This window comes from Pipistrellus kuhlii, unplaced genomic scaffold (genome assembly GCF_014108245.1).
Source record: "Pipistrellus kuhlii isolate mPipKuh1 unplaced genomic scaffold, mPipKuh1.p scaffold_m20_p_38, whole genome shotgun sequence".
NCBI lineage: Eukaryota > Metazoa > Chordata > Mammalia > Chiroptera > Vespertilionidae > Pipistrellus > Pipistrellus kuhlii.
Window position 1 is genome coordinate 739,180 of NW_023425538.1, and position 27,931 is coordinate 767,110.

General features: G+C 57.5%; 3 protein-coding genes across 25 annotated transcripts in view; 2 read left to right on the forward strand and 1 right to left on the reverse strand.

Moving 5' to 3' along the window:
* The window catches only part of MEGF8 (multiple EGF like domains 8), a 41,590-nt gene extending 22,880 nt beyond the window's left edge, over positions 1–18,710 (forward strand). The window contains exons 24-42 of one of the 4 annotated variants that reach the window (XM_036408050.2): positions 231–478; positions 558–668; positions 817–935; positions 1,210–1,417; positions 1,897–2,077; positions 2,558–2,721; positions 3,544–3,688; positions 4,633–4,864; positions 5,888–6,011; positions 6,143–6,356; positions 6,892–7,106; positions 11,932–12,139; positions 12,297–12,456; positions 12,775–12,967; positions 13,423–13,593; positions 13,678–13,808; positions 14,187–14,319; positions 17,160–18,455; positions 18,495–18,710. In XM_036408050.2, the coding sequence (XP_036263943.1) occupies positions 231–478; positions 558–668; positions 817–935; positions 1,210–1,417; positions 1,897–2,077; positions 2,558–2,721; positions 3,544–3,688; positions 4,633–4,864; positions 5,888–6,011; positions 6,143–6,356; positions 6,892–7,106; positions 11,932–12,139; positions 12,297–12,456; positions 12,775–12,967; positions 13,423–13,593; positions 13,678–13,808; positions 14,187–14,319; positions 17,160–18,428 (4,226 nt within the window). In that variant the 3' untranslated portion in view covers positions 18,429–18,455; positions 18,495–18,710. Of the gene's footprint in view, positions 1–230; positions 479–557; positions 669–816; positions 936–1,209; positions 1,418–1,896; positions 2,078–2,557; positions 2,722–3,543; positions 3,689–4,632; positions 4,865–5,887; positions 6,012–6,142; positions 6,357–6,891; positions 7,107–11,931; positions 12,140–12,296; positions 12,457–12,774; positions 12,968–13,422; positions 13,594–13,677; positions 13,809–14,186; positions 14,320–14,810; positions 14,981–17,159 lie in introns of those variants that run through there. The other 3 variants (XM_036408051.2, XM_045570937.1, XM_045570936.1) reach the window with 3 other exon arrangements.
* Positions 1–27,931, forward strand: part of LOC118702294 (carcinoembryonic antigen-related cell adhesion molecule 1) — an 813,263-nt gene that overhangs the window by 598,892 nt on the left and 186,440 nt on the right. The gene's annotated exons all lie outside the window — the stretch shown is intronic.
* Positions 23,400–25,608, reverse strand: CNFN (cornifelin). Of its 5 annotated transcripts, none has more exons than XM_036408197.1 (5): positions 25,457–25,605; positions 24,743–24,858; positions 24,202–24,312; positions 23,705–23,841; positions 23,400–23,624 (listed from the first exon to the last, which is right to left on the reverse strand). In XM_036408197.1, the coding sequence occupies exons 2-5, from the start codon at positions 24,777–24,779 to the stop codon at positions 23,535–23,537; spliced, it is 375 nt and encodes a 124-aa protein (XP_036264090.1). In that variant the 5' UTR covers positions 24,780–24,858; positions 25,457–25,605; the 3' UTR covers positions 23,400–23,534. The 5 variants fall into 5 exon arrangements, with proteins under 5 accessions (XP_036264090.1, XP_036264089.1, XP_036264091.1 ...); XM_036408196.2 differs by having other exon boundaries at positions 24,743–24,904; positions 25,457–25,604; XM_036408198.2 differs by having other exon boundaries at positions 24,743–24,842; positions 25,457–25,591.

The following is a 27,931-nucleotide window of genomic DNA, read 5'->3' on the forward strand; positions in this document are numbered from 1 at the left end:
GGCCAGGCCAGACAATAGAGGAAGTGGCAAGCAGTGGGTGAATAGGAGAGAAATTTAGGCTTTAAAACCTATGGGACTTGATGGGCTGGACTAGGGAGAGGGGTGCAATGATTATAGATGATTAGGTGGCTGGCTTCCTGCCCAATTACATGGGTTTTTCTCAAAACCTGGGGATGGAGCCAGGCTGGACTTTGGCCTTTGCTACATGCCTCTGGCCTCTCTCCCAACAGGGCTGCTCGTGTTGCACTGGGAGGCCAACGGCTCCTCGTCCTGGGGCTTCAACGCTTCCGTGGGCTCTGCCCGCTGTGGGTCAGGGGGCCCTGGCAGCTGCCCTGTCCCCCAGGAGTGTGTGCCCCAGGATGGGGCCGCAGGCGCTGGCCTCTGCCGCTGTCCCCAGGGCTGGGCTGGCCCACACTGTCGCATGGCTCTGTGTCCTGAAAACTGCAATGCCCACAACGGGGCAGGCACCTGTAACCAGGTACAGATGGGGTGGGTGAGTTAGGTGGCACGGGGTGGTGCTCAGGGCTCTTGCCAAGCTTTCTTCTTCTGTCCCCCAGAGTCTGGGCGTGTGCATCTGTGCTGAGGGCTTCGGGGGCCCCGACTGTGCCACGAAGCTGGACGGTGGCCAGCTGGTCTGGGAGACCCTCATGGACAGCCGCCTCTCAGCTGTGCGTTGTGGCAGCCGTTTCTGGGGGGGTTTCACACAGCCTGGCAATCTCCCTCCTCCCCTCCTGGGACCACTCCCCAGACCCAATATTCTGCCAGATACTGTCATGGCCTTAGCATGACCCCTCCTGTCCCCACCCCCACCCTCAGGACACTGCTAGCCGCTTCCTGCACCGCCTGGGGCACACCATGGTGGAGGGACCTGATGCCACCTTGTGGATGTTTGGGGGCCTGGGCCTCCCCCAGGGGCTGCTGGGAAACCTGTACAGGTGAGAACTGCCCTGGGGAGGTGGGATTCCTGAATGAGAGAGAGAGGTCACCTCCGAGATGCTGAGATATCTGTCTCATAAGAGTCCCTCGGGGGTGCAGAATAGGACACTTCAAAGGACACTGTGACACTTGTCACAGCAAGTTCACCTCAGGGTGGATACTCATTTGGGTGGTGTTACCCTGGGGGATTGTAAGGTGACTGTCATAGGAGGGTTGCGCTAAGGAATGCTGGGATGACCGGACAGTGAGGCTGCCTTTCTGTGTGGGTTCCAGGTACTCCGTGAGTGAGTGGAGGTGGACACAGATGCTGGCAGGAGCTGAGGACGGGGGCCCGGGCCCCTCACCCCGTTCCTTCCATGCCGCTGCCTATGTGCCTGCTGGCCGAGGTGCCATGTACCTGATGGGCGGGCTCACGGCTGGGGGCATCGCCCGAGACTTCTGGGTCCTCAACCTCACCACCCTACAGTGGCGGCAGGAGAAGGTGAGCACATCTCCCACCCCCAAGCCCTAACACCGGGCTCTGGCTAAGGTGACAGGGAGCTCCTGCCTGCTTCCTCCCCGGGCCCCAGCTCAAGTCCCAGAATTGAATTTCATTGGCCTTCTGGGCCACATTGTATTGCCCAGGTGATCTGGTCAAGGGGTATGATGCCCTGGTGGGCCACCTCTGGAGAGATAGAGTCAGCCCTTTGCAGCCAGAGCGAGAGCAGGGCTTTCCAAAGGAGCACAGGCTGTTACTCCCTGAAGAAGTGACACTGAGAGGCAGGCGTGGGAAAAGGCCTGCTGCCTCCTGCTGGGCCAGGGCTGGCCGGTCAGTCGGAGGGCCTATGGTCTGACCAGCCCCAGGCAGCTCACTGTCTCCTTAGCGAGTTCAAGCGGAGTGTGGGGTTTTGAGTCTCGCTTCTACCCTCAAGATGACCCCTGACCTCTGGCCTCCTTTGACCTTTGCCCTCTATCTCTCAGGCCCCTCAGACTGTGGAGCTTCCAGCTGTCGCTGGTCATACCCTCACTGCGCGCAGAGGCCTGTCTCTGCTCCTGGTGGGCGGTTACTCTCCTGAAAATGGCTTCAACCAGCAGCTGCTCGAGTACCAGCTGGCGACTGGCACCTGGGTGTCCGGAGCTCAGAGTGGGACACCCCCCACAGGTGGGGCTAGGGACAGGAGAGCACAGCAGGCGCTCGTCCACTCCCACACTCCATGGCCACTGCCCTCACACCTTGTTATCTCCCTGTTGTTCCCTGCCCCCTGCCCAGGCTCTCAAATACCATTTCTTGAGAATGAGATGCTCAGTGTCTCTAACACCCTCCCCTTGACTACATGAAAAGCTGCCCTCTTCCTGTCCAGTAACGCAGGTCACCTTCTTCTCTCCCCAGATCGCTGTCCCTCAGATAATCTCCTTTCTCTTCCTCTCCTTCTGTTCTTTGGTCACTGTCCCCAGAACATTCTGGCCACCCGGTCTCCCTCTTCCCTTTCCCAGAGCCTCTGAGTCTGGGAAGGGCCCCTGAGTCTGTGGCCTCAGGGCCTGGGAAGGTGTGGTAAGAGAAGGGGAGCCCAGGAAGGTGGGGGCCTTCCTGATCCCCAGGCCTTCCCCAGCCTCTGTTCCCCCTCCATCTCCCCGCCCCCAGGTCTCTATGGTCATTCTGCCGTGTACCACGAGGCCACCGACTCTCTCTACGTGTTTGGGGGTTTCCGCTTCCACGTGGAGCTGGCAGCCCCATCCCCCGAGCTCTACTCCCTGCACTGTCCTGACCGAACCTGGAGCCTGCTGGCCCCTTCTCAGGGGGCAAAGGTCAGAAAAGGTGGTCTAGACAGATGGACGTAGAGGGTGGAAGGGAGTGGGCCTCCCTGTTCCAATGATCCAGGACTAGTTCACCCCCGGACTCCTATCCCCCCTTCTTCACAGTCCCCTGAACCGAGCTGTGGCAGCCCAAGTCTCCCTGCTCCACCCCTGGCTTGGAAGAAAGAATCCTAGACCAGGAGTTCCAGGCCTGGGTTCTGCTCCTCCCACTCTTGGTGTAGCCCTGGCAGGCCCCTCCCCCTTCCTGGCCTCCCCATCTGGAACTGGGGCTCTGAAGCTCCTTGCACTTCCTGCCTTCAAGGCCAAAAGAGAGGGGTGTGGGATGTGCTAGTTAGAGACAATTGCATTTTCCATCCACCCAACATACTCCCAAGTCCTTCACAGATGCCCCCAGCCCAGCTGGTGCGGTTACATGAAAATGTGACGTCTGTTTCAAGCAGTCTGGGCTAGCTCCTGAGGAGTAGCTTGTAACCAGGCTAGGGTCTGCACTTGGCGCCGAGGTCTGCTTATCCAGGGAGCAGGCCGACAGTGACAGCTCAGGGGAGGGTGGTGCTGGTTCTCTCCGAAGGGGCTCTGTGCGAGGCCAGGCTGGGCTGCCAGCTCTGAGCACAGGATGTGGGAGCAGGAAAAGGAGGTGGCTCTGGGGCCTGCTGAGGAAGGAGGGAGGTTTCCTGGAGGAAGAGGTGAGATCTGAGGAAGGTTCACTGGGTGGGCTGGTGGGCACTGGGGTGTAGGGAGAATCAGGGTGGCCAGTGGGCTGAGAGAGTAAGCAGAGGACTGTGGGCTCTGACAGGCCATCTGTCTCCCCAACAGCCCCGCCCCCGACTTTTCCACGCCTCAGCGCTGCTAGGGGACACCATGGTGGTCCTGGGCGGCCGCTCGGACCCTGATGAGTTCAGCAGTGATGTGCTGCTCTACCAGGTCAACTGCAACTCTTGGCTGCTGCCTGACCTCACCCGTAAGTCCATTGCCGTCCCTGTGAGCCCCCGCCTGGGACCCTGCTCATTAGGAGTCACATGGGTCCCTTCAGACTCAGGCAAAGCTCCTGTTGCCTCCATGGTATCTAAAGACCCAAGGGGATGCCCTCCTTCCTTTTTTTTTTTTTTTTTCCCTTAGAGAAGTTTATTTTGCTACTTTTATTGGGGTCTGTGGTGGGGGCCTAGGATATCTACTGGCTCACTCATTATTGGTGAAATTATTATTTTATTGATTTTTTACAGAGAGGAAGAGAGAGAGATAGAGAGTTAGAAACATCGATGAGAGAGAAACATTGATCAGCTGCCTCCTGCACCCCCCCCCCTCCCCCCACTGGGGATGTGCCTGCAACCAAGGTACATGCCCTTGATTGGAATTGAACCTGGGACCCTTCAGTCCGCAGGCTGACGCTCTATCCACTGAACCAAACTGGTTTTGGCTCATTATTTGTGAATTTAAAACGTAAGAGCAGAAAACAAACAAGTAGCTCACACAGTCAGATTTGAAACCAACCAAGTTCTCTACAACACATCTGGCTCTGTGGACCCGGTCCTGGGCGGCCCTGTGTGACTCCCGGGAGCCTTCCTGAGCGGGTGCCTCTGGAAGGGCTGCCTGGCGGTCAGAGCTTCAGTCAGGCACTTGCATGGCAAGAAGAAAACAACTGTCAGGGCTGTACTGCAGCACTCGTCTCCACTCCTAATGTCACTCGCTTCTCCTTTTTCTCTCTGTGTCTCTCTCCCTCACTTGTGTTTTGCTGTCTGTGTCTGATTTCCTGGCCCTGTTGGGCCTTTTCTGTCTTTCCCTGTCCTGTCCCGACTGTCTTTGCTCTCCTTAGCCTCTCACGGCTTGCTCCGTGTCCCTCTCTGACTGGTGTCTTTGTGTGGGCCTCTTCCCGGGGTCTCCTGCCCGTTCTCTCTCTTTCCCCAGGCCAGGCCTCTGTGGGGCCCCCGATGGAGGAGTCTGTGGCCCATGCTGTGGCAGCAGTGGGGGGCCGCCTGTACATCTCAGGGGGCTTTGGAGGAGTGGCCCTGGGCCGCCTGCTGGCCTTGACCATGCCCCCCGACCCCTGTCGCCTGCTGCCCTCACCTGAAGCTTGTAACCAGTCTGGGGCCTGCAGCTGGTGCCATGGGGTCTGCTTGTCTGGAGACCAGGCTCACAGGTAATGGTGCTGACTGGCAGCTCAGGGGAGGGTGGTGCTGGTGCTCTCCAAAGGGGGTTCTGTGCTAGGCCAGGCTGGATGCCAGCTCACAAGGGGATATAGGGAGCTCATCACAGGCAGGGTGCGCTGGGGACTCGAGGGGCAGACCTGCTTGTGGGCTGGAGCGTTATCCAAAAAGACATGGGGCTCAGGAACCACCTGAAGGAGCTGGGTCTGAACTGGGCCCTAAATGACCAGGAGACTTGACACCAGCAGTTTCAGAGGTGGGGCTGTGATTGGCGTGTTTGAAAGACCACCTGAGTTTGGAGAACATGAGACTGGAAAGTTGGGTGGGGTCCCCAGTGCTTGGCTGAGGTACTGGCTCCATCCAGTCCACAGACCCCCTCATTTTAGTTTGGGAAGCTGAATGTGCCAGGAAGCTGAGCTCGCTGTCATAGGTTTAACACAAACTCATTTGGCTCCACTTGTCCCGTTAAATGTGCCACCATCTGCACTACAGAAATGTTAGAGGGTTTGACTGATGGGGTGTTATATACGAATGCGCACATCCACTGCTTTTCTGAAAGCTGGGAAGCTTGGAAGCACTGGGCTTTCAAAGATTTGGGGTAAAGGATTATGGACCTCCACTGTGAATGACAGGGAGCCACAAAGGTTTGGGCAGGAGGTGGCAGGCAGCCTGGGGCAGAAAGAGAGCTTGGGGCTATTGTGAGGGAGGGAGTGACCAGGGGAGGCTGCAGGTAGAAACTAGACAGGAGGCCAGAGCTAGGGGAAGAGGCCGAACTGAGCAAAGGGCTGCAGAGGTGGGCAGGAGGGGACGGTCAGAGAACCAAGAGGCTGAGAGCCTGAGTGCTGGAGGAGCAGGAGGATGTGACATGCTGTTTAGTGTCACTGGCTTGGGAGACCGGTGGACACGGGACCATTAGCAGGTGGGATGGGGAAGGAGCAGGACTGAGTCTTGTGCTGAGTGCAGTTTGGCATCAAGAGGATGGAGCCTGGATGAGCCAAGGCCTTGTGTCTCCCCAGGCTGGGCTGTGGGGCACCCGCTTGCTCCCCAATGCCTCATTCCCCTGAGGAATGCCGACGTCTCCGGACCTGCAGTGAGTGCCTTGCCCGCCATCCCCGGACCCTGCAGCCTGGAGATGGAGAGGTGAGTGGCTTGAGGGAAGGTGGAGGGGCTCAGGAACAGCATCCTCTTCAGCTGTGATTGGGTGGAGGAGCTGGGTCAGGAGGGATGCAGGGGACCCCGAGGACCTCATAGAGCCTGTCTTCCCCCACCAGGCATCTGTCCCCCGCTGTAAGTGGTGTACCAACTGTCCCGAGGGTGCCTGCATCGGGCGCAACGGGTCCTGCACCTCAGAGAATGATTGTCGGATCAATCAGCGAGAGGTCTTCTGGGCAGGGAACTGCTCAGAGGCTGCATGTGGGGCTGCCGACTGCGAGCAGTGTACCAGGGAGGGCAAGTGCATGTGGACACGGCAGTTCAAGAGGACAGGTGAGCACCAAGGCTGGGCCCCTGAAAGGAGAGGCTGGGGGCCTGGGCTCCGAGTCTGAGGGAGGAGGGGCTGGGGGCCTGGGCTCCGGGTTTGAGGGAGGAGGGCTGGGGGCCTGGGCTCCGGGTCTGAGGGAGGAGGGGCTGGGGGCCTGGGCTCCGGGTCTGAGGGAGGAGGGCTGGGGGCCTGGACTCCGGGTCTGAGGGAGGAGGGCTGGGGGCCTGGGCTCCTGGGTGTGAGGGAGAAGGGCTGGGAGCCTGGGCTCCGGGTCTGAGGGAGGAGGGCTGGGGGCCTGGGCTCCGGGTCTGAGGGAGGAGGGCTGGGGGCCTGGGCTCCGGGTCTGAGGGAGGAGGGCTGGGGGCCTGGGCTCCGGGTCTGAGGGAGGAGGGCTGGGGGCCTGGGCTCCTGGTTGTGAGGGAGAAGGGCTGGGGGCCTGGACTCCGGGTCTGAGGGAGGAGGGCTGGGGGCCTGGGCTCCGGGTCTGAGGGAGGAGGGGCCCCAGCATCCCAGCTCTAATCACTATGCCCCCAACACTAGGGGAGACCCGCCGCATCCTCTCCGTGCAGCCCACCTACGACTGGACATGCTTCAGCCACTCTCTGCTGAACGTGTCCCCAATGCCGGTGGAATCATCGCCCCCACTGCCCTGCCCCACTCCCTGTCACCTCCTGCCCAACTGTACCTCCTGTCTGGACTCCAAGGGTGCGGACGGGGGCTGGCAGCACTGTGTCTGGAGCAGCAGTCTCCAACAGGTACTGCACTCTGCCAGCGGTCTGGGCTCTTTTCTCTTTGCCCTGCACTGACTCTCTCCGCTGCCTCCTTCTCTGTCCCACTTCCTCTCCATCTCCTCGCTCTGGTCTCACCCTCACACTTTCCCTTAACCCCCATTCTCTTCTCTCTCCCAGCGTCTCTTTCTTCCCTCCTTGCCTCGCGAGTCTCCCTGTGTCTTCTTGCCACACTCCCTCAGCTCTCCCCGCCATCCTTCCGTGACTCTTAACCATCCTCTTCCTACCAAACCCGTCCACTGAGGAGCTGGGGGTATTTTATGGAATGTAGACAGGAAATATTGCTGCTCTGTGGTTCTTGGGCCACGGTTCATGGTCTTTCTTCTCAGCTGTTCTCTGCATGTCTCCATCCTCCAGTTTCTGGGCTCCGTGATAACACCCATGGCCTCAAATGGCAGCCCTGACCCTCAGTCTAGGTGACATTCTAATTCTAGAGACCACAGTTATCTCTGTTCATTGGTTCGCTGACATTCGCAAAGGGACTTCAGCTCAGCTTAGGAGTTAGGTGTCCAGCCTTGGTCAGGGGTGGGAGCACATGGTTCTAACTTAGAGTTCAGACCTGCCTCTCATCTGTGGCTGTGGGCTGGAGAGAGAATTCTGGAAGGTCTGGGGAGGCTCTATATATGCCAGCGACAGTCGGCCCCTTGGCTGCCCAGAACATGCTCTCTTACAAAGCCCATTCTTTTTTATTTATTTATTTAATTTTATTGATTTTGTAAAAGGGAGGGAGAGAATAAGAGAGAGAGGGAGGGAGGGAGGGAAAGAGAGGGAAAAACATCGATTGGTTGCCTCTCGCACATGCCCCAATGGGTGTGTTCTCTGACCTGGGGTTGAACTCCCTTTTGGTGTATGGGATGATGGTCCAACCAACTGAGCCACCCGGCCAGGGCATAAAGCCCATTCTTAAGGTGCCTTTGCCCAACATGCTCTAGCTGTCCCAGTGACAGACCTTGAAACATTTATCCTCCCACCCTTCCCTGGTGGAGACAAGATTCACCTCCTGCTGTCGTATCTGGAAGCAGTGTCACTGGGCCAGAGTTCCGAGTCTCCAGTTCCCACCAATGTCCATGACCATTCATATCTTTAGTTGTAAGACCCAATCGAGGTGTGACTCACCTCTCAACCCATGAGTCTATACGAGTCCTTGGTAAAATAGGACTGATATCAATAGACCCCATCTAAGGTGTTTCTTAAAAAAAATTTTTTTTTATTGATTTCAGAGAGGAAGGGACAGGGAGAGAGAAAAACATCAATGATGAGAGAGAACCATTGATTGGCTGTCTCCTGTATGCCCCCCACGGGGGATTGAGCCCACACCGGGCATGTGCCCTGACCAGGAATCGAACTGTGACCTCTGGGTTCATAGGTAGATGCGCAACCATTGAGCCAAACTGGCTGGGCCCCATTTGAGATGTTTCAACACCAGTGACCAATTCACCAGTTCTCCAGATACAACCTGGAATCCAACAATTCAATATACTTCTGACACACTCCACCTGGAGTAGTGTCAGATCCCACAAGTTAAAGAGCTCAGAAGACTGCCCCACTCCAGATGTCAGTCACAAGTCCAAGCCTCTTGCACTTCTGACCCACCAGCCATAAATCCAATTCCCACCAACCCTTCTGCAGGTTTTCTGATTTTTTAGAACAGCTCACAGAACTCAGAGAAGCATTTCCTTACCGATGCCGGTGCACTGTAAAGGATGTGATACAGGAAGAGCCACATGAGGAGGTCAGTAGGGCCAGATGAGGAAGGTGTATGGAGTTTCCATGCCTTCTCTGGGCACACTAGTTGGGTGTGTATACCAACTCTGAGCCTTGTTTTTCTCAAGAGTTTTTATAGAGCTCAATCACCGGGTCAGTGGGTGGGGCTAAAAATTATACCCCTCTCTCTAATTGTTTGATATTTCTGGTGACCCTGCCTAAGTCACTCATAAACTCATGGAAGAAAGGGGCTCCTGGTGAATTGTAGCTTTGTGCCAGGAATTGGACAAAACCCAAATTATTTTTTTGGGTTGCGCCACACCATCCCATAGGCAGGTTGTGCAAATTAATGGGAGGATGTATTGGTAGAACACAGAGCAGAGCCTGCCATTAAGTAAAAACTCAGCAACGCCCCAGGTTCCACCCACGGAAGATTCCCAATCTCCACTTTCTGGGGCACACCCGGAGGATCCCTGCATGGGGTGGAGAGTGGATGTCCCTGTGGGGCTCTCAGTGTGACCCTGCAGTGTCTGTCCTCAACAAGCGGAGGCCTCTCCTCCCCCAGCCAGGGTCTGTCTGGCGATGGAACTCCTCCCAGGTATTATTGAGATCCCATCATTTGTCTTTGTGGGTGCTCCAGGGACCAGAGAGAGAGCATGTGCTGCTCCCCAGCCCTGTGTGCCTGCTCCAGGGCAGCTCCAGGCTGAGGCAGGCGCAGGTGATGGAGAGCACAACACTGATTCTGCCTGCGAATGTGAGAGGACTTCCGCCAGATCTTCTGGTTGAAGTGTTGGCTCAGGTTTTTAAAAACCACCACAGCACAGACCAAGCATAAGAGGCGTGCAGGCCAGGGCTGTTATGACCTGGCTCGGGCAGCTGTATTTCAGCCATCCAGCATTGTTCTTTATGACTTTGGCCTCAGAGCCTGCCTAGCACAGGCAAGATAACTCTCTTCCCTGGCTGGCTGACTTATTTCCTCCTTTCCTTTCTCCCTTCACCAATAATAATAATAATAATAATAATAATAATAATAATAAATATATGTATATATTTTATTGTTGACAGTATTATAGATCTCTCCCTCCCCCAACCCTTTAACTCCTTTCACCAATTTCTTTTTTTTTTTTTTTTTTTTTAATATATTTTATTGATTTTTTACAGAGAGGAAGGGAGAGAGAGAGTCAGAAACATCGATCAGCTGCCTCCTGCACATCTCCTACTGGGGATGTGCCTGCAACTAAGGTACATGCTCTTGACCGGAATCGAACCTGGGACCCTTCAGTCCGCAGGACGATGCTCTATCCACTGAGCCAAACCGGCCTTGGCAATTTCTTTTTTTTTTTTAAATTCTCACCTGAGGACATTTTTTCATTGATTTTTAGGGAGAATGGAAGGGAGAGGGAGAGACAGAGAGAAACACCAATGTGAGAGAGACACATCAATTGGTGCCTCCCACATGGGCTGGGATCCTGTAACTGAGGTACATGCCCTTGACTGGAATTGAGCCCAGGACCCTTCAGTCTGCAGGCCAATGCTCTGTCCATGAGCAGACCCACTAGGGCCACCAAATTCTTTATTTAATACCTTCTTTGTGCCCAGGCACTTTGCTAGGCTGTGGGCACATCAGTAGATGAGCTTGGATCCTGCTCTTGGAACTTACGTTCATATGTCTCTGCCAGGAGCACAGGCAGTGCAGTCAGGGTGTTACAGGCAGTGCAGTCAGGGTGTTATAGGCAGTGCAGCTATGGTGTTACAGGCAGTGCAGCCATGGTGTTACAGGCAATGCAGCCATGGTGTTACAGGCAATGCAGCCATAGTGTTACAGGCAGTGTAGTCATGGTGTTACAGGCAGTGTAGTCATGGAGTTACAGGCAATGCAGTCATGGTGTTACAGGCAATGCAGCCATGGTGTTACAGGCAATGCAGCCATGGTGTTACAGGCAATGCAGCCATGGTGTTACAGGCAGTGCAGCTATGGTGTTACAGGCAGTGCAGCCATGGTGTTACAGGCAATGCAGCTATGGTGTTACAGGCAATGCAGCCATGGTGTTACAGTCAATGCAGCCATGGTGTTACAGGCAGTGCAGTTATGGTGTTGCAGGCAATGCAGCCATGGTGTTGGGCTGCATTGCATTTGGCCATTAGGGAGGTCATAGCAGAAGGCTCTGTGCAGACTGAAGCCTCAGGCTTCTCTCCACCAACTTTCAGATGGCTCTGCAGTCTGCCGAAGGGCGCACTAAATTTAGTTCCAGAGGCCTAGCCTGGTAGAGAATTTGGCAGTTGAGCCAAGCTCAGCTCATCGCTGGCCATAACCCTCAATGGGCTCAAAGCCCCGGCCACAGCAGTTGGGTTTTCTATTTCAGGATTGCATGCTGGCTTTGGTTTTTCCTAAGTGCTGCCAGCCAACAGCCCAGATGAATCTCTTTCCTCTTATACTTTACTTAAGGCCCGAGCAGTAAATGAAATGGTCTTACACACGGAAGTCCGTTCCCAGGGGCCTGACACTCATTACGTACCTTGTCTGGGTCTCAGGCGTGATAAGTGATGGCAAGGGAGCTGCTGCTCAGCCGCTGACTTCCCAGGCTAGGATGGGAGCGGCTGCCCCCGCAGCCAGGTCCTCCTGACACCAGTTTCTGTCTCCATCTGGGATGGTTGTAGGAAGCAGCTGTGTCCTGAGCCCAGGGGGTAGAGAGGACTCACTATACCAACACAGAAGCCTGGTGGGGAGTGCAGCCAGGGGCCCCGGGGACGGGAGCCGGAGCTGGAAAGCCGCCGCTCCATCGGTGTTTGGGGTGTGGTGCTCACCTTCGCTTTCTTCCCGGCTTCTTCCTCTCCTCTTCAGTGCAGTAATTTGCTCATTCAAATGGCCCTGCAGCCCGGGTTACATAATCTTCCAGTTTCCAGGAAGTCCCTAGACCGACACAGTAATGGATGCTTGAGAGGGAGAAGGCCATGATGACCAGGTGGTGTCCACTTTGGCCCACCCAGTGTGGCCGGGAGGGTAAGCTCTCTGAGCAGAGGTGTAGCTGGGAAGATACCCAGGAGGTGTTTATTTGACCCAGTGGATCTGCCTTTCTCCTCTGCACAGTGTCTGAGCCCCTCGTACCTGCCCCTGCGATGTATGGCCGGAGGCTGTGGGCGGCTGCTCCGAGGGCCCGAGAGCTGCTCCCTGGGCTGTGCTCAGGCAACCCAGTGCGCCCTGTGCCTGCGGCGCCCCCACTGTGGCTGGTGTGCCTGGGGGGGCCAGGATGGGGGTGGCCGCTGCCTGGAGGGTGGACTCAGCGGCCCCCGTGATGGTGAGAGGGGCTCGGGGTGGGGTGAGAGGGGCTGGCACGGAGCATGGAGGGGTGCTGGAGACTGTCTCAGAGGTGGGACTCGGGGGAAGTAGGAGCAAGGGCCGGGTGGCTGGGTGGGAGATGCAGAGGCCCCAGTGAAGCCCTGTGTTTGTGCTAGGGCTGACGTGCGGGCGTCCTGGGGCCTCCTGGGCCTTCCTGTCCTGCCCCCCTGAGGACGAGTGTGCAAACGGGCACCATGACTGCAATGACACACAGAACTGCCATGACCAGCCCCACGGTTATGAGTGCAGCTGCAAGACAGGCTACCTCATGGACAAGTGAGGCTGCAGCCGGACTGGGCCCTGGGCTGGGGTCCGGGGGAGAGGGTCCAGACAGACTGGAGGAGGAGAGTGTAAGGAGCAGTAAGGGATGGAGCATGGGCCACGGCAGGGTGAAAGGAAGCAGTCCTAGGCGTGATGGTGGTAGGATTGATCCAGGGGCCTAGGTCGTGGAGGGCAAGGTTGTGAATTTGACGGGGTGCCCCAGGAAGAGGGGCTGTGGACAGGCTCCTGCAGAGGGGAGAGGGAACAGCAGGGGTGAGTTTGGTGAGGGCGAGCTCGGCCCCTGCCCTGCCCTGACCCCTCCCTTCCCCGCAGTGTCACGGGGCTGTGCCGCCCCGTGTGCGCCCAGGGCTGCGTGAATGGCTCCTGCGTGGAGCCTGACCACTGCCGCTGCCACTTCGGCTTTGTGGGACGCAACTGCTCCACGGAGTGTCGCTGCAACCGCCACAGCGAGTGCGCCGGCGTGGGGGCCCGCGACCACTGCCTGCTCTGCCGCAACCACACCAAGGTGGGCCGCCCGGCCCGGCCCGGCCCGGCCCGGCCTTCAGCCCGTGTTCCGACCTCTTGAGCCTCCAACGGGGTTGGGGATGGCATGACCCTGTCCCGGAGAGCTGTGGGAAGGCTTTGGGGACACCGCTCGGGCTGGAGTCACAGGGGCTGCCATGGGATAGTGGACAGAGCTGGTGCTGGGCAGGGGGGTGGTTATGTGGAGGAGGGTTTGGAATAATTCAGGGCAGGGGCTTTCTGAGCTCAGCACCTTGGGTTGTAAGGACCGGGCCCCTCCCCTGCCACGAGAGGTGTGTGAGTGAAGGCGGCAGGGTGAAACCCAGACAGGCCGGGATTGCCCACGCCAAGTGCCAAGCCTGTGCCCTTCTGTGGGAATCTCAGAACCTAAGACCCCCCCCGCGGTCGAGCCCCCCACGACTCTTCAGTCCTTTTGACCACATTGTCCCTGGTTTCCAGGGCAGCCACTGTGAGCAGTGCCTCCCGCTGTTCGTGGGTTCTGCCGTGGGGGGCGGGACCTGCCGGCCCTGCCACACCTTCTGTCGTGGCAACAGCCACGTCTGTGTCTCCAGGAAGGAGCTGGACATGGCGAGGAGGGAGCCGGAGAAGTACTCCCTGGACCCCGAGGAGGTGAAGGGCCTGGGCGGCGAACTCCTGGGTCTGAGGGGGGCTGGTCCATGGCTTTTCGTGATGATTCTGTCCTTCCTCGGCCAGATTGAAAACTGGGTGATGGAGGGTCCCAGCGAAGACGAGGCTGTGTGTGTGAACTGCCAGAATAACAGCTACGGGGACAAATGTGAGAGCTGCCTCCACGGCTACTTCCTCCTGGATGGCAAGTGCACCAAGTGAGTGGAGGGCCGGGGTCCATGGCCCACCCATTGGGCAGAGCTCTGGAGGCAGACCCCTCCCCAGTCCTCAGGAGGAGGTGACATCCCTGGGGAGCCCCAGGCTGGATGTGAGGGGAAGGAGCGGGCTCAGACAGGAGACCCCCCATCTCAGAGGCAGTGCACCTTCCCCGGCCCACCCCTCCTTCTGAGTGGTCAGTGCAAGCTGGGTCCTGGTCCTCACTCTGCACTTACCAGCTCCGTGGTCTTGGGTGAAGAAGGGCTTGGCCTCTGTGAGCCTGTTTTCTTTTCTGGCTTCGTTTAAAGCTCACATATGCAGCGTCCAACCGGGCCCCTGCAGGTCCCGAGAGCACTCTAACCCATCTTCCTCCCCCTCAGATGCCAGTGTAATGGCCATGCGGACACCTGCAACGAGCAGGACGGGACAGGCTGCCCGTGTCAGAACAACACAGAAACGGGCACCTGCCAGGGGAGCTCCCCCAGTGACCGCCGAGACTGCTACAAGTACCAGGTGCGGCTGGGGAATGAGTCATGGGCCAGGGCCCCGCGGCCATAGGGATCAGAGCTGGGGGGAGGCAGCCTGGCCCAGACAGGACCGACGTTGTGGTTTTGAACTCTGTGGTCATGGGGTCAAGGCCAGCTTGATAGACTGTTTCTGAGCCCCAGTCAGTTTCAGGCCCTGGGCAGTGATGCTGGACAATCCAGAAATGAGCCTCTTGGGGCGGTGTGTGTGTGTGTGTGTGTGTGTGTGTGTGTATGTAGATCACTTGGGCTGGTGAGGAGACAGACTCCACTGTAGATAGTCATGTCTTAAATGTTGCAAATTCCAGAAAACCCATCTTGTAGTAGCTTAAGCAAAAAAGAATAGTATTGGCTCTCAAAACTGAGGTCTGGAGTCTGCCTTCAGGAATGGCTGGATCCAGGTGCTCATACAATGCCATCAGGAGTATCGCTTTCCCTGCATATTGACTCTGCTTTCCTCTGTGTTGGCTTCATTCTCAGGCAGGTTTTCCTCCAAGTGGCAGCTCCTACATAATGACCTTGAGCTGATAGGGGATCTTCATATCGTCACTGATACCCATATTCACATTCCTTGAGTTCATCTTCTTTCTTGGCCAGGGGGGCTCCCTGCGTTAGCCACCAGGTTGGCTGCCATGTTGCAAGCTCGCCTCCCACAGAATGGGTATTCCATGTTCCCTCCTTGGACTGACTTCTCTCTCTATTTTAGAGGGGAGAAGAAAATCCCTGTTTGCCTCAATCACCCTCACCCATCAAGAGAAACATCATATCTACAAAGATGCAACTCCACCCAAAATGCCAACTGGGCCCTGGCTGGTTTGGTTCAGTGGATAAAATGTCAGCCTGTGGACCAAAGGGTCCCGGGTTCAGTTCTTGTCAAGGGCATGTACCTTGGTTGCAGGCTCCTCCCTGGCTCGGACCCTGATCAGGGCACGCCAGGAGGCAACCAATTGATACATTTCTCTCACATCTATATTTCTCTCTGTCTTTCCCTCTCTCTCTCACTTTCCCTAAAAATCAATGGGAAAATGTTTTAAGGTGAGAATTTGAAAAAAAAAAAAAATCTTAAAAAAGAAATGCTACCTGAGCTTCCCAGGCCTTACTGACGCTTGACATTTCCATCCTGGACCAGAATGTTTGCTTTCTTGATACATAATCAAAGCCCCATTGGCCCTAAAAACACACAAAAAGAAGTCGCAGGGAATAATTCAGCCCTCCTCCTCCAGCAGCTCTGTGGGCAGCGATGAAGCAGCGGCTTTTTTAAAATTTAATATATTTTATTGATTTTTTACAGAGAGGAAGAGAGAGGGATAGAAAGTCAGAAACATCAACGAGAGAGGATCATCGATCAGCTGCCTCTTGCACACCCCCTACTGGGAATGTGCCCGCAACCAAGATACATGCCCTTGACTGGAATTGATCCCGGGACCTTTCAGTCCACAGGCTGACGCTCTATCCACTGAGCCAAACCGGTTTTGGCAAGCAGCAGTCCTTTAGCTTCTAGCAACGAGAGCAGTAGGGAGGATGGATGTGGGGAGTGCCCACACCGAGGGGTGCTGTGCTATGGAGACAGTGGAGACCGCACAGAAGTGGAAGGCTCTGCAGGGCTGTGCGGGGCCTTGGCGGGTGTAGATATACAGGGAAACGAGGCTCAGAGACGTGTCATGTCCTGCTTCAGGTCAGCCAGCCAGTTGGGTGTGGAGCCTGGACTGATCCTGGTCAGATCCTAGAGCCTGAGTGGTTTCACTGGACAAAACAGCTGTGATCCACCCACTCATTCACACGTTTACTGAGCACCTACTATATGGCAGGCACTGTGCAAGGCACTGGGCACAGCAGGGAACAGAAACAGGCACAAGGAATTTTCATTCTCACGGGGACTCCAGCAACAAACACCCGAACAAGTCAGACAGATACAGGGTGTGGCAGTGATGAGCAGCAAGGAGGGAAATTAGACAGCAAGGAGGGCTAGAAGTGTTGGGAAGTGAAAATGGCAGATATTTTCTTGGGATATATTCCTAGGAGTGGGATTACTGGGTCAAATGGGAATTCTATTTTCAGTTTTTTGAGGAAACTCCATACTGTTCTCCACAGTGGTTGCACCAGTCTGCATTCCCACCAGCAGTGCACAAGGGTTCCTTTTTCTCCTCAACCTCACCAACACTTGTTGTTTGTTGATATGTTGATGTTGGCTATTCTGATAGGTGTGAGATGGTACCGCATTGTTGTTTTGATTTGCATCTCGAAAATGGCAGATATTGAGGCCAAGGAAGGCCTCAGTGACATGATGACACTTGAGTAAAAACCTGATGGTCAGGATGCCAGGCACACTGACATGGGGGAAAAGGCAGGGCAGGTGGAAAGTGATCCAGGTAGAGGATCAGCCAGTGCAAAGGCCCTGAGGTAGGACCTATCAACACAGCCCGGAAACAGCGAGACGGGCCCACCCTGCACTGATTTCAGCAGTCCTGGGAGCCAGCCATGTTTGCTATTTATGTACAGAGGAAGGACCTCACTTTTACTGGGGTTCTATCACTGGTTCAAGCCGCACAGCTAGTGGGGTGGAGCCAGGATTCAACAGAGTTCCTCATCCTGTGCCTCAGAGTTGCAGAGGCCTCAGCATCAGGTGTCACCAGGGACAGCAGTGCTGGAGTTTAGGGTCCTGGCAGCGTCCACTCTGTGCCAGGGGGGCTCAGGGGGACCACAGAAAGTAGCTGGGCCACTGAGGGGACTGGGGCCTTGCTCCCTGCCAATGGGTACAGAATGCCAGCTTTGCTTGGAGGAGTGCTGACACTGAGCTCAGCCCTGATGGCTGCCTTCGCCCACCCGCAGTGCGCCAAGTGCCGGGAGTCATTCCACGGGAGCCCGCTGGGCGGCCAGCAGTGCTACCGCCTCATCTCTGTGGAGCAGGAGTGCTGCCTGGACCCCACGTCCCAGACCAACTGCTTCCACGAGCCCAAGCGCCGGGCCCTGGGCCCGGGCCGCACGGTGCTCTTTGGTGTGCAGCCCAAGTTCACCAACGTGGACATCCGCCTGACGCTGGATGTGACCTTCGGGGCCGTGGACCTCTACGTCTCCACCTCCTACGACACCTTTGTGGTCCGCGTGGCCCCCGACACGGGTGTCCACACAGTGCACATCCAGCCGCCCCCGCCCCCGCCGCCGCCCCCGCCCCCTGCGGAAGGCGGGCCCCGGGGGGCCGTGGATCTGGGGGGACCGGGGGCCGGGAGTGGGCCGGGCACCCCCATGGAGCCACGGGTGCGGGAGGTGTGGCCGCGGGGCCTGATCACCTACGTGACCGTGACGGAGCCGTCGGCGGTGCTGGTGGTTCACAGTGTGCGGGACAGACTGGTCATCACCTACCCCCACGAGCACCACGCCCTCAAGTCCAGCCGCTTCTACCTGCTCCTGCTGGGCGTGGGAGACCCGAGTGGGCCTGGCGCCAACGGTTCGGCTGACTCGCAGGGCCTGCTCTTCTTCCGGCAGGACCAGGCCCACATTGACCTGTTCGTCTTCTTCTCCGTCTTCTTCTCCTGCTTCTTCCTCTTCCTCTCCCTCTGTGTGCTCCTCTGGAAGGCCAAGCAGGCCCTGGACCAGCGGCAGGAGCAGCGCCGGCACCTGCAAGAGATGACCAAGATGGCCAGCCGCCCCTTTGCCAAGGTCACCGTCTGCTTCCCGCCAGACCCTGCTGCCCCGATTCCTGCCTGGAAGCCGACCGGACTCCCACCACCCGCCTTCCGCCGCTCTGAGCCTTTCCTGGCACCCCTGCTGCTGACGGGGGCTGGCGGGCCCTGGGGACCCGTGGGAGGGGGCTGCTGCCCACCAGCCATCCCCACCACCACCGCCGGCCTGCGAGCCGGGCCCATCACCCTGGAGCCCACGGAAGATGGCATGGCGGGCGTGGCCACGCTGCTGCTCCAGCTGCCTGGCGGGCCGCACGCGCCCAACGGGGCGTGCCTGGGCTCAGCCCTGGTCACGCTGCGGCACAGGCTGCACGAATACTGTGGGGGCGGTGGGGGTGCCGGGGGCAGTGGCCACGGGGCTGGTGTAGGTCGGAAGGGACTGTTGAGCCAGGACAATCTCACCAGCATGTCCCTCTGACTGAGGCCTCAGCAGCCACGTGCCCTGCATCTTCCTCTCTGCCAGGGGCTTGGGGCCCCTCCACACGGGGCCCCTGGACACTGTCCTCAGAGGACTCTGATTTTCTTCCCCTGGGGGTCCCCCTCCTTTGTTGTGCATTCAACAATTATTTATTGAGTTCCTACTGTGTGCCAGGCATTGTTGAAGGCACTGGACCGGGCAAAGAGGAACAGAGACAGAGAAGTGTCCCTAGTCTCGTGGGACTGATGTGGAAAGTCAACTGGGCATCCGAGAAGCTAGATAGGAACAGAAGGAAAGGCGGGGAGTGTGTTCCAGGCGGAGGGAACAGGTTCCTGACGTGCAAACCAGCTGTTCTAATGGAAAGAGCATAAAGCTGGCCCGTGTGACCCCAACTGAGTGTGAAGAGGAGATAGGGCCGGGGTTAGGCCCCTGGGGCTGGGTCACCCAGGGCCTTGGGCCCCAGACAGGGTTTGGGGTTTTGTTCTCAGGGCAATGGCAAGCTGTTGGATGGTTTTATGAGGGGGATGACAGGATCTGATGTACCTATTTAAGAGTTCACTCATCTGTGGCAGGGAGAATGGATTGGAAGGGCTGAGGGAGACAAAGCAGGGGGACAAGAGAGGATGATGGGTCAGATAAGGGTCGTGGCTGTGGGAGGGGGAGTCAGGGACAGAGCAGGATGTGGGTAGAAGGGTGTATGGGTAGTGTGAGTGTCAGCGTGAGGGAGGGAGGAAGCCAGAAGGACCCTAACTTGTGGCCCATGGATGATGGGGTCATTTATTATTATTTTTGTTAATCCTCACCTGAGGGTATTTTTTCCATTGCTTTTCAGAGAGAGTGGAAGGGAGGGGGAGAGAGAGAAACACAATGACTGGTTGCCTCCTGCATCCCCCAACCAGGGGCAGGGAGGAAACATGCAACCCAGGTACGTGCCCTTCACCGGGAATCGAACCCAAGACACTTCGGTGCTCAGGTCAACGCTCTAACCATTGAGCCACACCAGGCAGGGCTGGGTTATTTATTAACATGGGCAGACTGGGGCTTTTGGGGGCAGAGCAGGAGCCTAGTTTGTGGCCTAAGATGCCCTTTAGACATCTCAAGTTGGGTCCAAACGGGAACAAAAACCACTCGGTATCTCAGCAGAAGGAATTGAATGCAGGGATGGCTGGGCTGGTAGCGGTCAAGGTTGAGAAGAGTCAGATGCGGGACAGTGAGGCAGCCCGGGGACAGGAAGCTGCTGCTGCTACTACCCTTGGCTGGAGGGACAGAGCTCTGGCGGTGTTGCCTGACCCCAGGACGAGGGTCACAGGCTCAGAGGGAGCGCTAGGAGACAGCCACTGCCTGAGATGCCCCAGGCATGAGGGTGAGGGGGTTGGGGTGGTCACCAAGGTTGGAGGTAAGACTGGTGGAGACCTCAACACGCCAGACAGTGCTGCCTTGAAGACTTTGGGGTTCTCCCAGGGCTGTTCCGCCCTCAGCCATCACCTTGGACTTCTTAGCGCCTCTACCCCCTGAAGACTCCCACCTCCAATCCTAGCCACCTTGAAGTTGAGATTCCTTTCCCAACACTTCATCCGTCAGCTGCTTTTTGGGACCTTGGAGAGCTGGGCTGCGCCTTCCCGGCTGAGAGAATGGGGAATGATCGGATCAACAAATAAAGAGTGTGGGAAGACCGGTGTCCACGCTCTGTGCATGCAGAGACAGGGCCTGGGCGCTCTGACTCAGACCCTCGCTGCCTCCTCTAAGCCCCATGGCCCGGCTCCTCTGTGGCCCTTCTGGGCAGGAGTCGGGGTGGTGCCACCATAGAAGCTCTGGTTCCCAGAAGGGACAAGCCGAGGGGACAGGAGGGCAGTGAGGCCTGGAGTCTTCCCCAGGTCTCTGCTGCAGGGAGACCTCTGTTTTAAGGGAAAACCAACGCCTTTGTCCCAGGACCAGGTGTAATTCTGGCCCCTGAGGTAGGAGAGTTCAGGCGTTGAGACTGAAACGAGGACCTAGCATGACGAGCTTTCTCTAATCCAAGTAATCTCAGCCCAAACCTAAAGCATCCTGGGAGCTTTATCCGCCAGTCACGTGGCAAGCAGGAGTGCTGGGGCTAGGGAAGGTGGGAGCCGGGACCTCTGGCTAGGTGGCCTCCATCTCAGCAGCCTTGCTGTGTACCTTTCAGGGAACTCTGCCTAGAGGCCCCAAGCAGGCTGCTGCATCTACATTTAGCCAAGGACATGCCGATGTCTGGGACCTAGAGCCTTAGGGGTTCCCAGTGTGGCCCGTGAATATCAGTACTTTCAGACTTTCTCGGCAGTTTAGTGATTGTCGGGGATTTCTCTGCCTTTATGAACTGATGGTAATACCTCACCTCCAAGATGTGACTGTGAACTTGTATCTGCTGAGTCCCAGTGCTAGACAGTGCTTGGCTTGTTAGCTGCTGCGGTTTCATTTGATCCTCCCAACAGCTGTATGAGTAGGTGCCATGTATCCCCTTCCTGCAGATGAGAAAGCACTTTGTTTAGCTGTTGAGTGATAGCTGTCATCGGAACCCAGACCTTCTGACTCAAGTCCAGGTGGCTGACCACCAGGCTCTTCTGTATTTTATTATAAATTTCAGAGAGAGGAAGGGAGAGAGAGAAACTGGTTGGTTGCCTCCCGTGTGTCTCCTGAACAGGGATCAAACCCACAACCTGGGTATGTGCCCTCACCAGGAACTGGGGCTGCCACCTGCTGCTGCCGCCCCAGCCTCAGGGTCAGTGGAGAGGTCACTGCATGACCAGGTGGGAGCCAAGGTTTAAGATTCGGGTCTGCTTGAACCCTTGGCAAGGCCTCTTCCCAGCTGTCACCTGGGACTGCCTTCCTAAGGGGAGCATTTGCACGGTGCTTGGAACTTTCTCTGGATGCAGAACCTCCGTTTCTCCAGCCCTTGTCACTGCCCTGCAGATACCCGTGTGCAAATGCCCTCCCCCCCTCGTGTCAGCCCCTCAGCTCCCTGGTAGCCGAGCTCCTGAATGCCTGAGGCTTCTGGTGTGAGAAGACCCGGGTGTGGGAGGGCAGAGGCCTGAGTCCAGCCTGTGTGTGGCCACTGATGCCCTGAGGATTGGGAACACCCAGGAAAAGGGGGCACTCAGGCACCGTGCCTGGTGCTTGGCATGACTCCTGCCCTCAGGGCTACTTAACAGGCCAGCCCGGATTCTGACATCAGCCTGTTTCCCCTGCCCCTCCCCATCACCTCTAAAATCACTTCCCTTTGATAAATTGCATCTCTCATTTATATCCAAGATGCTGGGGACACACATGAATGGTCCCTGCCCTCATGGAGCTGACAACCCAGTGGGGAGCCCGAGCATTAAGTAAACGATGGGGCTGGAAGATGGCCAGGAAAACAAGGCGGTGAAGGAGGGGTAAGGGGGCTCATACTTGCCATGTAATGTGTAGGTGGAAGGGAAGGCCTCTCAGAAGATGACATGTGAGCAGAGGTGAAGGGGTGACGGGACGTCTGAGGGAAAAGAATTCCAAGTTGAAGGAACAGCCAGTGCGAAGGCCCCAGGTGGAAGTATGCCTAGCATTTTAGAGAAACACAAAGAGGCTGTGTAGTTGGAGTGGCAAGAATAAGGAGAAGACAAAGTTCCAGAGGGAACAAGAGGCAGATGGAGAGGCCCTGGGCCCCGGTGAGGACTCGCTTTCACTCTGTGTGGGAGGAGACATGAGAGGGATGTGATCTGACAGATGTTCACAGGGCTCCTCTGGGGGGAAAAACTAAAAGGGGGGGGGCAGGGAGCCCTGCATTAATTCAGGCTGCAGAGGAGGGTGGCTGGAACAATGTGGGGGCACTGGAGTGAGGAGAAGTGAGATTCTGGATCTATTTTTAAAAAATATATTTTAATTGATTTTTTACAGAGGGGAAGGGAGAGGGACAGAGACCTAGAAACATCATGAGAGAAACATTGATCAGCTGCCTCCTGCAACCTCCCCCCACTGGGGATGTGCCCACAACCAATGTACGTGCCCTTGACTGGAATCGAACCTGGAACCTTTCATTCCGCAGGCCGACGCTCTAGCCAATGAGCCAAACCGGCTTTGGCTGGATCTATTTTTAAAGAAGAGGTAGAATTTGCTGAGCGAGAGAGAAGGTGACTGAGCACCTGGAGGGTTGGGGCTTGCTGGTTCCCTAACTGTGGAGGAGCAGGTTTGGGAGGGAAACTGAGTTAAGGGTGAGACGTGCTAAATTTGAGATGTCTATTGGGTATTCCAGGTGAAGGTGTCACCCTCGTTGGGTCCACAGATAGAGAATAATTACAACCAATGACACATAACCTTAGAATAGTTACCTTGTGCTCTACATAAAATAATACAAGTAGCAACCATTGTCTATTTTCACTCTCGGTCTTTCCATCTCTTGCCCTCCAGTAGCCATGTGGCCCATCAGGGATTGCCCTCAGAGGAGGTTATCAGTTCACTGATGACACTGTATGTGGCAAGAGCCAAGATTGGCTCCCAGGCTGTCCAATTTCGAGACCAGCATGTTCTCTCATCTGTAGTTGCTTTTGTGATAAAGGGGATCGAATCGGACTCTTTCCTGCTCCAGAAAGCCCTGGATCTGCAGTTCTCTGAAAACAAAGCTCCCTGACCAGGCAGCTGTGTGTGGGCTAAGGATCTGTAGGGAGTAAGTGAGCAGGGGCTCTCCTAAAACTTCTCTTTGAACTTGAGTGCCTGGACTCTCCCAAGAAGGCCTTCTGGGTTTGCGTAATTTTCACAATCTGGGCAGAGCTTCAGACAGGCAGCTGAGGGGTGAGAGGTTTTAGTTTGTCACTGGAGAGGGAAGGACTTGCTGGTGTCATCCACAGCAGGTGGGGGAGGGCAGCGTGCCTGTCAAAGATCTGACTCCCCAACTTCCACACCTAGGCATCCTCCGGAGTCTCCACCTTTCTCACCAAACCTCCTTCTCCACCCAGATTCCTTCCCTGGGACAAAGATGTGGGCGGGTTGGTTTTCAGGTTTTTATTGTGGGTGTATTTCTGGTGTCAGGATAGGGCGGAGGGCAGGCCCTCCCAGGAGGGGGCAGCGGAGGCCAGCAGACCAGAGGGGACGGAGGGGGGCGGGGGGGGGAAAGACACTTCTTTATTCTCGGATCTTCAGTTCCCTCGCCATCTGACAGAGGCTGCAGGGCAAACAGAAGGTGAGGGCCGCCCAGTCGTGTCCGATGGAGCCCTAGAGGGTGGGAGAGAGCGGTTAGGAGCGCCGCCCTGGACCCAGGAGCCCAGCCCCGGCCCCCGGCGCCGCCCGGGCACCTGGATGCGGTAGCGCTCCCGCATGCCGGTGCGCAGCGAGTGCAGGCCTCCGGGCAGGTAGGGCGCGCAGCAGCACTCGCCGAAGTCGTCCGAGATGCGGCAGGCGAGGCACAGGGGCGCGAAGGTGCCGCACAGGCCTGCGGCGGAAGGGCGGTCAGCGAGGCCTCCGGGTCCCCCCGCCCCCCTCCTCCTGCCAGCGAGGCTGAGGGTCCCTGGGGCCACGCTGAAGGTCCCCGAGGGAACTGAGTGTGGGGAAGTGAAGGTCCCGGCAGTTGGGGTGGAGGATTATGGCTGAGAAATAGGGAATGAAGGAGGTGGTGGTGGTGGGGGGGAGGGGGGCGGAGGTTGAGGGTAGGAGGGGAAGCTGGAGGTGTAAGGTCGGGATCCCAGGAGGTTTTGGGGTCCGAGGAAGGCGTGAGGGTCAGAGTGGGAATCAGGGTCCAAGGAGGAGGCGGCGGGAGGAGGCTGGAAGGGTACTGGGCGGGGAGGGCACTCACACAGGGGCATGTCGTTGCAGCAGTCTGTGAGGCCGGTGTGCCAGTCGCTGATCTGGGTCTGGTAGCAGGTGCTGGCGCACTGGGGCTGGCTGGTCACCGGGTAGGACATGGCTGTAGGAGGAGGGGGACAGGGGTCAGCGGGCAGCCTCGCGGCGCCTCCAGGGTCCCCGCACCCCGCCACCCCTCCCTCTGCCGGGCAGTCTGGGCGCGGCCAGCCGGCCGCCCACGGAGGGGACACCGCGGAGCTCCCTTCCCGCTGCCACATCGGGGCCTGGGCACCCCGGCCGGCCCGCGCCCTGCCTCCTGCACGTCTGGTTGCGGGGCTCCTGCGCGGCTGGGGAAGGTGCGCGCCCCGTGCGGCGGGGCTGGGACGCTGCCGCCGTCTCCGTCTGGGCCGGGGCGCGGGCTCCTGGCGCCTTTGGGGTGCCAGCAGGCAGGCGCCGTCTCTCTGTCTGTCTGTCTTCGAGGCCAGGGCGCCCGGGGGAGGGAAGCAGCCGGTTCCAGGGGCCGGAGGGGCTGCTGGTCCGTCCAGGGATCCCACCTTTGCCTTTCACGTTGTCGTGCATCTCAAACTGCATCTTGCTGGCCCCGAGGCAGCGGCGGGACGGCGGAGTGGCAGCGGTGACAGCGGCGGGTCTGTCCTAGGGACACTGGATACTGAGGGGGGTGGGGGGCAGGGGCACTGGGTTCTCAGGGGAAGGTGCTGGGGAGAAATAGGCCCCCGTCAGCCTGCTGGCCAGAAGAGGCTGGGAATGGGGTGAATGGAGTGGGGGCGAGAAACTCGCCCCTCTCTGTAGAGCTGCCCGACAGACCCCAGAGGACCCTCCTCCCAGAGGCAGAGCTGGAGAGAGAGACTGAGAGGCAGAGACAGGCTGAGTCAGAGGTGCCGGCAGGAAGAGATCAGCGCCCGGTGCCCACAGAGATCCACTAGCACTCACGTCTCCGCAAGCCCCTTTCACAGGTGGAACGCTGAGACTGAGAAAGGTGAAGAGAATGTCCCACCTCCAATGCCAAGGCGGCTAGCAGAGGGGGTGCTAGGCCTTAGGGCTTCCAAACTCAACCCAGCGGTTCTCAGGCTGAGGAGGGGCCCAGGCAGCACTGAGAAAGACAGGGATGGAGAGGAGAGGAAGAGAGAGAGGGAGGGAGAGAGAGAGAGAGAGAGAGAGAGCGCTCTGCAAGTAGACAGAGAGATGTGCGAGGGAGAGCAGTGCAGAGGCTGACCTCAGAGCAGAGGATTGAGGTGGGGGCTGCCTACCTGCAGGAGGGTGGCGGTGCGATGGCGATGGTGCAGACAGGTGTGGGTGACACGGGCACTGGGTTCTCAGTCTCAGGCCCGGAGCTGCTTATATTGGGGCGGGCCACAGGGACTGGGCGGGGCTCTGACAGAGGTGCCCAGGGAGCCCAGCGGGTCAGGCTGAACCTCCCCCCACACACACCCCGGAACTGCCCCTCCTCCCTCTCCACCCTCTCCCCCATTTCCCCTCCTCCAGTACTTCAGAAGACCTGGAAATTGTGGGGGAGGGTCCAGGGATGAGGATAGAAAGGGGAGTGGGCCAAGCGCTGGGAGCCAAGGCGCAAGGGGCACAGCTGGGTCAGAGGACAGAGACCAAAAGAGAGGGAGAGTCAGAGCGATGGCGAAGGAAGGGGACACAGAGACAGAGGGAGGACAAGGTCAGAGGGAGAGGAGGTTTAGATATATGGAGGGAGGTGAGAAGACAGAGGGATGGAGAAAAAGAGGCACAAAGATCTGGGGAGAAACGAAAGGAGGGGAGACCCATTCAGAGAAGTGATGGGAAGGTGGAGGGGCAGGTGGGTGGAGGGAACCACTGGACTCGGAAGGAAGGGAGGAGGAGAAGAAAGGCATGCAGTGCGGTAGGGAGTGCAGCGAGAGTTCCCTTTGAGGCCTCTCCCATCATCCTTAGTGAGGTCCCCATTTCCCTGGGAGAGGGGACTTTGTCTCCCATTCAGGGCCTGGGGCATGTCGGGGGCGTGTGGGGGGGCAGTGTGTTTTGGCTGCGATTCATGTTGGAACCAAAGTAAATAAACACACCTCACCCCACCTCCAAATTGGGAAGGGAGGAGCTGGGAACGAGAGTCAAGGAGGTGGCTGTGGCCCAGGCCTCCTGGTCCTAACAGAGCAGAGGACTGGGGGCCTGGACCCCCGGGCCTGAGGGAGGACGGGGCTGGGGTCCAGATTCTTGGCTTCGGCCAGCTGCATCCCTGAGGGGGGCAGGGTCCTGAGGGTGAAAGAGCTGGAAGCCTGGACACCTGAGTCACCAGTGTCTCCCCTCCAACAAGCCTGGCGGGGTTGGAGGTGACTCAGTGAGGGAAGCAGCAGTAGACCCGGGTGGGGTTCCCAGGACGGGTGTCACCCCAAAAATGTAGGAGGCACTGGAAAATTGGGGTGTCACCTGCAGAGAAGGTGGTGTCGTCACCCCACTGGGCATGGGGTGATGGCAGGTGGAGCATCCTGTTCGCCGGGCATCTCAGCTTTCCCCCAAACCCCTGCTTCAATCCAGCAGGTCCCAAGCCTTGGTCCGAGGTATCACACGGTGGCTTGCTGTCCTTGCCCCAGACTCGGTCTCTTGCCCATCACTCCGTCTGGGCAACCGAATGTCTGTGGAGCATCTCTCTACTTCTGTCCTAGCTCCCTGTCCCCCCATCCCTGCTTCTTTGTCTCCAGCTCTGAATCTCTTCTCTTTCTTTTCTCATCTCTGCCAATGTTTCCAGATTTCTCTGGTTCGCTGTCTCCCCACCTCTGAGTCTTTCCTCTCCAAGCTCCATGTTTCTTGCCCGCCTGTGTTCTTGGCTTCCTATCTCAGCATCTCCCCCTCTCCAGGCGTGCTCTGTGGAGGCACAAGCCCCTCCCCTCCCCCAGCCGTCAGACCATGGGGTGCAGGTGACTCAGGGTCAGTCATCTCTGAGGACCTGGGGCTCCCAGGATGACACCCAGAGCTGTCCTCCAGTTTCCTCTCCCCACTCTTACACTGCCTGGGGGCAGCAATTAGATACAGCAACTCATGTGGGTGAGGAAATAGGGGCTGGGGAAGTTGTGAGGTGGCCTGCTTAGGGGAAAGGAAGAGGGTGGGGGGAGGGGCAGGAAGAGGAGGGGCCTGGGGGCTGAGGAGTGGACCAGGCAGTGTCTCTAGCATCTGACCTCCTCCTCTCAAATAGGGTTGCCTGATAAAATACAGGATGCCCAGTTAAATGTGCATTTCAGAGAAACAGCAAATGCTGTTTTTAGTATAAGCATGTCCCACACAGTATTTGTTATATACTTATACTAACAAAATACTTGTTAATCTGAAATCCAAATTTAACCGGCCATCCTATATATACTCCGGTTTCTCTTCAGGTCACATAACTCTCTTGCCTTTTACAAATTTAACTGTGCATCCTGTATTTTTACTTGCCTACCTTCAAAGACAGATGAATCCAAGTACCTGATCCCCTCCTTTCCCAACACCCAGGATTCTGGCCTCCAGCCCTCCCTCCTCAGGCTCCGAGAGTCCAGGTCCCAACCCCCCTCCTCTCTGCCCTTAGGATGCATGGATGGGACACCCAGCCCCTTCTCCCCAGAATCTAGACAGCCAGGCCAGGTCTGAGTCCAGTTGCCCAACCAGGGTTTCATCAGGCGGGTGGTGCCATCCATGGCCTGGCGGAACCAGTCAGGCTGAGCGGACGAGTGAGGTGGCCCCTCTTTCCATCCTAAGCCTGAGGCTTCCTCCAG

Coding starts and splice junctions, on each gene's coding strand:
- CNFN (XM_036408197.1), bottom strand. CDS start 24,779: ATGCAGTTTGAGATGCACGACAACGTGAAAGGCAAAG. Junction 24,313..24,742: donor CGACAACGTGAAAGGCAAAG/GTGGGATCCCTG, acceptor CTCCTCCTACAG/CCATGTCCTACCCGGTGACC. Junction 23,625..23,704: donor GGGAGCGCTACCGCATCCAG/GTGCCCGGGCGG, acceptor CCCACCCTCTAG/GGCTCCATCGGACACGACTG.